Source organism: Nymphaea colorata, chromosome 1 (genome assembly GCF_008831285.2).
Source record: "Nymphaea colorata isolate Beijing-Zhang1983 chromosome 1, ASM883128v2, whole genome shotgun sequence".
Lineage (NCBI taxonomy): Eukaryota > Viridiplantae > Streptophyta > Magnoliopsida > Nymphaeales > Nymphaeaceae > Nymphaea > Nymphaea colorata.
Window position 1 is genome coordinate 33,710,371 of NC_045138.2, and position 6,961 is coordinate 33,717,331.

General features: G+C 39.4%; 1 protein-coding gene and 1 pseudogene across 3 annotated transcripts; one reads left to right on the forward strand and one right to left on the reverse strand.

Annotated features, from left to right (window-relative positions):
- Positions 1–391: 391 nt before the first annotated feature.
- Positions 392–3,967, forward strand: LOC116256122 (amino acid permease 3-like; annotated as a pseudogene).
- Positions 3,968–4,241: 274 nt separating this feature from the next.
- LOC126409690 (uncharacterized) lies at positions 4,242–6,034 on the reverse strand. Of its 3 annotated transcripts, none has more exons than XM_050075554.1 (3): positions 5,779–6,034; positions 4,872–4,942; positions 4,242–4,381 (listed from the first exon to the last, which is right to left on the reverse strand). In XM_050075554.1, exons 1-3 carry the CDS (start codon positions 5,911–5,913, stop codon positions 4,285–4,287), a joined length of 303 nt encoding a protein of 100 aa, XP_049931511.1. In that variant the 5' UTR covers positions 5,914–6,034; the 3' UTR covers positions 4,242–4,284. The 3 variants fall into 3 exon arrangements, 1 of the variants encoding a protein (XP_049931511.1); XR_007572264.1 differs by lacking the exon at positions 4,242–4,381 and adding an exon at positions 5,521–5,615 and having other exon boundaries at positions 4,816–4,949; XR_007572263.1 differs by lacking the exon at positions 4,242–4,381 and having other exon boundaries at positions 4,811–4,949.
- Between the last annotated feature and the right edge of the window lie 927 nt (positions 6,035–6,961).

The window sequence follows — 6,961 nt, forward strand, 5'->3', positions numbered from 1 at the left end:
GCGGTAGACTTTATCCTGTCAAATCTTCGTGGACTCGACCGCCTATATATCTGAAAGCTTCCTCGTTTATGTGCATGGAGGTTGCACGAGTTTCATATCTAATATAATCGCTTTTTTTGTGTTTTCTGGTTAAGATACAAAAAACTAATATTTACCATGTTCAATTCTTTCTGTGCATCAAACATGATTAAATTTATCATGTTAAATTCTTCCTGTGCATCAAACAGGGTTAAATTTACCACGGTAAATTCTTCCTGCCCATCAAACAGGGCCTTAGATTGGAAGAAAGAGAAATTTCATCCTATAAATTTTTCCAAAAAAATTTACCATGGTAAATTTACTGCGTTAAATTTCACCTACCCATCAAACGGACCCTTAGGGAGTGCAAAAGATGGAGAGTGCAACGAGAAAGGTTGATTCAGAAGTCGCGGCGGGGATTCTTTCAGAGGATGATGAACACTCCAAAAGAACAGGTAACCATTCTAGGTTTCACCATTAAATATATCTCCTTTGCCTGTCATTGCTATCATAATGTTGAGTATGGCGAGGAATGATGGCTTAAGCCTTGTTTGCTGGCTAAGAGTGCTTCATTTATGGTTACAAATTGCAGAAAACCATCTCCAACCTCCATAAAATGATGAAAACTCTTCTATGTTCTCTATGATTTTTTTCAAAGGATTCATGTAGACCAGAGGCCCACATGCCAATATGCCATGGTGCGGCTTTACACGGAGTTCCATGCTTTCTGTGTTCGCCCTTAGTTTTGTTCCAAGTGGCATATAAATTACCACTATTTAAACTTTAAAGTAAGGAACTAAAGTTTTATTCGGAGTTGTACATAGGAGTAGCTTGGATTTCAAACTGAAGTGGATTTATCATTCATCGCCTCTGAGCTGTAATACTCCTGGAGCTGTTACTAACCATGGCAATCTGTCTAAGCAGGGAATCTGTGGTCATGTACCTCACACATAGTAACTGCAGTAATTGGTGCCGGGGTGCTCTCACTGCCATGGAGCGTAGCCCAGCTTGGTTGGATCGGTGGACCTTTGACGATGGTTGTCTTCGCCTTCATCACTTATGTCTCTGCTCATCTGCTTTCAGATTGTTACAGATCACCCGACTCTGTTACCGGCAAGAGAAATCGGACCTACATGGATGCAGTGCGTGTAAACTTAGGTAACTTTTCATCAAATCTTTTCAAGCTTGTATTTCAGGTGAATTTGAATAGGATGAGTAATTTCATCCACAGTTAAATTTTGAGTAGCCTCTTTATGTGAAAAAACAAGGTAATCATAAAATTGTGCATGACACTGTGAGCAACGGTCTTAATGGTAATTTAATGGTCTGCCGAGAGTTTTTCTTATTTGTACTGTATGTGTCAGCGAAGGAATTACGAGAAACATTCCCACGTGGCTTTTTTAAGAGGGAAAATTTGTTTCCATGTAGTGGCATTTGGACCAGTAAGAAGGTTATAGAACAGAAGTTTTTATGAGAAATATTAATTAAATCTCATATTTAAGATTACACTTCTCCAAGTTATTGGTCGAGCACATCATCATCCTCATGTCACGCGTGTGGACGGATATGTGAAGACTATAAGCACCAGTCACGAGTAGTCCAATTGACTGATAAGTCACAACTCCTGTATATGCAAAGCACTTTTTAAAGGTAATCTGGTACCTGTCCTGTACATTTTTGGGAATATTGTTTTACACATAGTAACTTATTGGCCGCCTAATTATGTTGACAAACGGGTGGAAGTTCCTACGAAACCATCTTCTTGACTGCTTACTTGAGTCTAGTACACATCCATAACCTGCTGCTAACCCCTCCCAGATTTTCTCTGAAGTCATTATTTTCATTTCCTATTTAAGGCTCATCATGGAGAAAGCCTTCATTCACATTTTCGTTCGCCAATGGTGTTTAATTTCAGGAAAAAATCAGATATGGGCGTGTGGGCTACTGCAATATCTGTATATGTATGGAATTGCTGTGGCCTATGTCCTTACTTCTGCAGTGAGCATGAGGTCTCTCTCTCTCTCTCTCTCTCACATATATAATATTAAGCCAAGACAACAGTAACAGTATTGTGTAAATTATGCAGGGCGATAAGGAAATCAAATTGTTATCACTTGAATGGGCATAATGCTGATTGCCAGTTTTCGAACTCTTTATACATGATCATATTTGGGGTGATTCAGATATTTTTCTCCCTCATCCCAGATTTCAACAATATGAGTTGGCTTTCTACCGTCGCTGCAATCATGTCTGGCTTCTATTCTACTATAGGATTAGGCCTTGGAATTGCTAGAGTAATTGGTGAGTTTCACATTCCTTCACGTGTGATGTTTGTGTGTGTCAGCATATTTGCAGACGTGTGTTTCACGTCGTTTGAGCTTATGCCTGGATGCATGCATGTGTATGTGTGTGTGCCTGCATGGTCCTTCCTTCTGCTGAAAGTTCAAAAGTGATGTATTTCAGATAACAAAAGCGTCTATGGGGATATTAGTGGAGTTAAAACAGCCACCGCAACGCAGAAAGTATGGAAGGTCTCTCAAGCCCTTGGAGACATAGCTTTCTCATATCCTTATTCCTTTGTCCTTCTAGAGATACAGGTGACGTGCTTCAGACTAACTTCGTACACAGTAAAGGTGTCATTTTGCTTTCACTGTGAGTGGGAGACTACAGTTTTTGGACTAATTTGTCACTGTTGGCTGAATGTAGGATACATTGAAGTCCAAGCCTCCAGAGAACTTAATAATGAAAAGAGCATCTGCTGTCTCTATTTCCATAGCAACACTGTTCTATCTTTCTTGTGGGTGCTTCGGTTATGCGGCATTTGGGGATAATGCACCAGGAAACATTCTCACTGGATTTGGATTCTTTGAGCCTTACTGGCTTATTGACTTTGCAAATGCATGCATCATATAGCACCTTGTTGGTGGTTACCAGGTAAATAACATCGTTGGTATTCTACACTAATAAGCACATCTTCAAGATATGTAAACTGGTAATTATGCAATGACTAGCGGATTGCCTATCTAATTCTCTGGCATCAAGTGGTCTTCGCTTTTTCATCTTTTCCTTTTACGACTTTGTGAAGAAAATATAACCCACGTATTTCTATCAGTCAGATTCTTACCAAGAGACATTGGTGATTAAATTAACAAAATATCTTGCCTGCGGTTTTTCTGATTGGCGCTTTCTATTGATACCAGGATCATGCATGATTTTACCTTTAGAAAGATGAAGCTTCATTGCTAGTTAACAGGAATTCCACTCACCTAGAGGTTTGACGTGAGACCTTTAAGTTGGAAACGTTCAAAGAGTTCAACGCTCTTGCTGCATCTCTATTAATATAATCTGGCAATGATCCTTCTAAGCCCCGAGAGAGACAGAGCCTGAAGGGAAGCACGTTTACTATCAGTCTTAAAACTGGTTAATTTTTAATTTATGAAAGAAACCAGCCGACAGGCGTGCATTCTTTTCCCTGTTTTTAGATTACCATCAGTGTTAATTTCATAAGATGACTTTTTTCTCTTTTTTTTTGCAGGTATACAGTCAGCCAGTGTTTGCATTTGCTGAAAAAGTAATAGAAAGGATGCTCCCCAAAAGCATGACGTTTCTGAAGAAGGATTTCTGTATTGGCGTACCACGCTTGCCAGTTTACCATGTCACACTACTCAGGCTATGCTTTAGAACCCTGTATGTGGTCTCCACAGTTGCACTGGCCATGTACTTCCCTTTCTTCAACCAAGTGTTGGGCATCTTGGGTGCCCTCAACTTCTGGCCTTTGGCCATATATTTCCCAATAGAGATGTACATGGTGCAGAAAAGAGTGAAATCATGGAGTACCCAGTGGGTAGTCTTTGAGGTCTTCAGCACCTTGTGTCTTCTCATCTCATTGTTTGCTCTGATAGGCTCAGTTGAAGGACTTGTAAGGGCAAAACTTCATCAAGGCTCATGATGCGAAGCTCTTCCATAAATATATTTCTGGCCCTGCTAGTGGGAGTACTGTTCTAGTCAATGGTGTCATATGATATCTTGTAATGGGTCGATGTCAATGATTTGGATACTATCTTCTGAATCCGTGCATAAGGGTTTTGGTGATATAGCCTCTATCCAACCAGTGATCAAATTCAAATTCGACATGGAATACAGATTCCACTAAATACCTGAATGTGACTATATATGAAAATTTTGAACTTGGTGTCTTGCATCTTCAAGATATGTAACTCAGAGTCCCACTAGGAAATCTGCCAATAATTACATCTGCTCTGAATCTTATTTATTGACATCACTAGGGGCTGGAATCAACTGATCACAAGCTCTAAAGCTGACTGCATTCTTCACTACAGAGGCATATTTAAACATGAGGTGCCTGACCAAAAGCATGTGGTGTCCTTATCAAGCCATATTCAGAATCTTCAGATTAAGCACCAATCATGCATATGCCTTACTAAAACATTTATATATTGAAAGTAATATCTGTTAGGGATCTTCATGCAACCTTATGTATCCATATATGCATTCATGAACACAGAATCTACATGCAACCTTATACATCCATACATCCGGCTGCACTCACCCCCTTTCCGATTTGCCAAAAACATAGTGGAAAAACACAAATACATAAGTAAATAAAGAACACAAGAAAGCACCATCCAGAAGAACTTAAGAAAAGAAGGAAAATAGTATCATATAGAAAAAGAAAGGTAAGAGAATTCCAAATGGCCTCAAAATTTACTTCAATATCATCAAGGTTGCGAAATAGGACGTAAGATTCATAGAACGACTTTATGGACTCACTTGGGGAAAAGGAGAAGGGATCACATCCAAGTTGCAATGAAAATAAATTTATATCAGAGTACCTTATCGGAGTTGTACCAGGCTCTCGACCAAACCACATATCAGGTTGCCCTTGACCACGTTCTTCCCCTATCTGTAATCTACAGCCAAGCACATAATTGGTCTCAGACAATGAGAGTGAAAAGCCAATTGTTTTTCAAATAACCAATCATATCAAACAAGCCTGAATAAAGAATTTGAGGTATAATCATATTTATCATATGATAAATCTATTGAACAATTTCTTCTACTAACACCTTCGTATGCATTCGATCTCATTTACGAAATGATTTAAATTATTAATCTTTCCAAAAAAAATCTTGTTGCATCATGCCCTCCATTTGAAACCTCTTAATAAGAGAGAGAGAGAGAGAGAGAGAGCAGAACAACCCAGAGTTGCTATTTCGTTCATTTATTCTCCCGACCTGGCTTTATTACAGTTCAATCTAGAAATTAAACCGCAAATAATAATGTCCACAGGTCAATGAGTTTACAATCTCCTAAGTGACTAATTTCATAGATAAGCTGTTAAAAGGATAGGAAAATCTTAGTCAGGGACTCAGGAGCAACATAATAATGAGCTCGACATATTGTTCCACCTAGATCATGCCCAACGAGAAGATAAATCACATGCTAGAAGGAGACCAATAAAAGGACATAGCAGGCTCTTACTCAAACAAGCCACTTCCTGGATCCCAATAATTACTTCTTATAATATTCGTTCATTGGGGAAAGGATCACTTCACAGACCTCGTCTCCAGTTCAAGCTGAAACAATAAGCATGATGTAGGAAACACGAGAAAAAAAAGAAAAAACTCGCCTCTTTTCCACGGACTTGGAAATCAGAGCGAGAATTCCGAAAGATTAAAGCCCGATAATTAGATTTCACCGTGGTTATCGTTGCTAAGCCTAGCAAGCAAAAAGGCATACCTTCACTTTCGAGATGATCTTCACCGAGACGACTTGGCCCTTGAACTCGCCCTCGCCAGCCCTAGCAGACATCACCTTCGGCGGCAATGTTCCTCCCATAACAGTCTCATTCGATGCCAACGATCTGACGCACATAATATGATCGGTCTCCACTCAACACAAGCGGAGATCAAGAATCGAGGAATGAGTCTGGAAGCGAGCAATCGGCATCAAGGCTACTACTGATTCGGATGTGGAGTCATTGACGAATTCTGGATGTGATAACGTACAGTTATCAAATTTTGGACTTGTAGATATCAATTTGATGAAAGCAGATGGTAGATACGGAAAAGTAAATTTTATCAATTAATATTTCATGAATCTGCATAAAATCGTCTATTTGTAAGGACCAAGAGTAATGGGTAACTTACAAAGGGACACTCCTAGTCCTATATATTCATATTTGAAATATTTGCAACTGAAAATTTATGTTCAAATACTTCCCCACTATCTTCTCGATCTAAGCCAAGAAAATCTTAGAAAGGTTTTCTTGCATCGACGTCCTCCATTGCAACAACAAAAGCTAAAGATAGATTAGCAACCACTGACCGCGGGTAACCAGAAAACCTTCACTTACGAACAGGGGGCTACCACAACATGTCACGACTTAATTTTTGACACCAAAAATTTTCTTTCATTTATATAATAGCGGAAGCAATATTGAGTCATGACCAGAACATAAGACATTGTTTTATTTCAATAATAAAATACTTGGACCCAAACAAAAATAACCACAAATCCCCAAAACCGATGCATGTCCAGAATGCCAATGACCGTCCATCACAAGACTGAGGTCGTCGCTCCAAAGCCAAAATCTATCAATGACTACCTGTAGATAGAAAGAAGGGTCAGAATTCCTCTGAGTATGAGAAAATCCAGCCATGAATGAAACATGGCCCAAAATAATGTTTAGTTTCGTAAAACAATTCCAAAAAGACCTTATGAACTACAACCATAGGTTTTCTGAAACTTAATACATATCACATCACCAAAGACAGAACGAGGTGTGCACAACCTCCAAAATTTCGTAGGCTTCCAACCGTGGTCCTCTGACAATGTCAAGGTCATCGTGCCGAGCAACAGAAATCCCCGTGGGCACTCACGGGCAGAACATAACATCTCTTCACCAGGCGATCCAACGGAT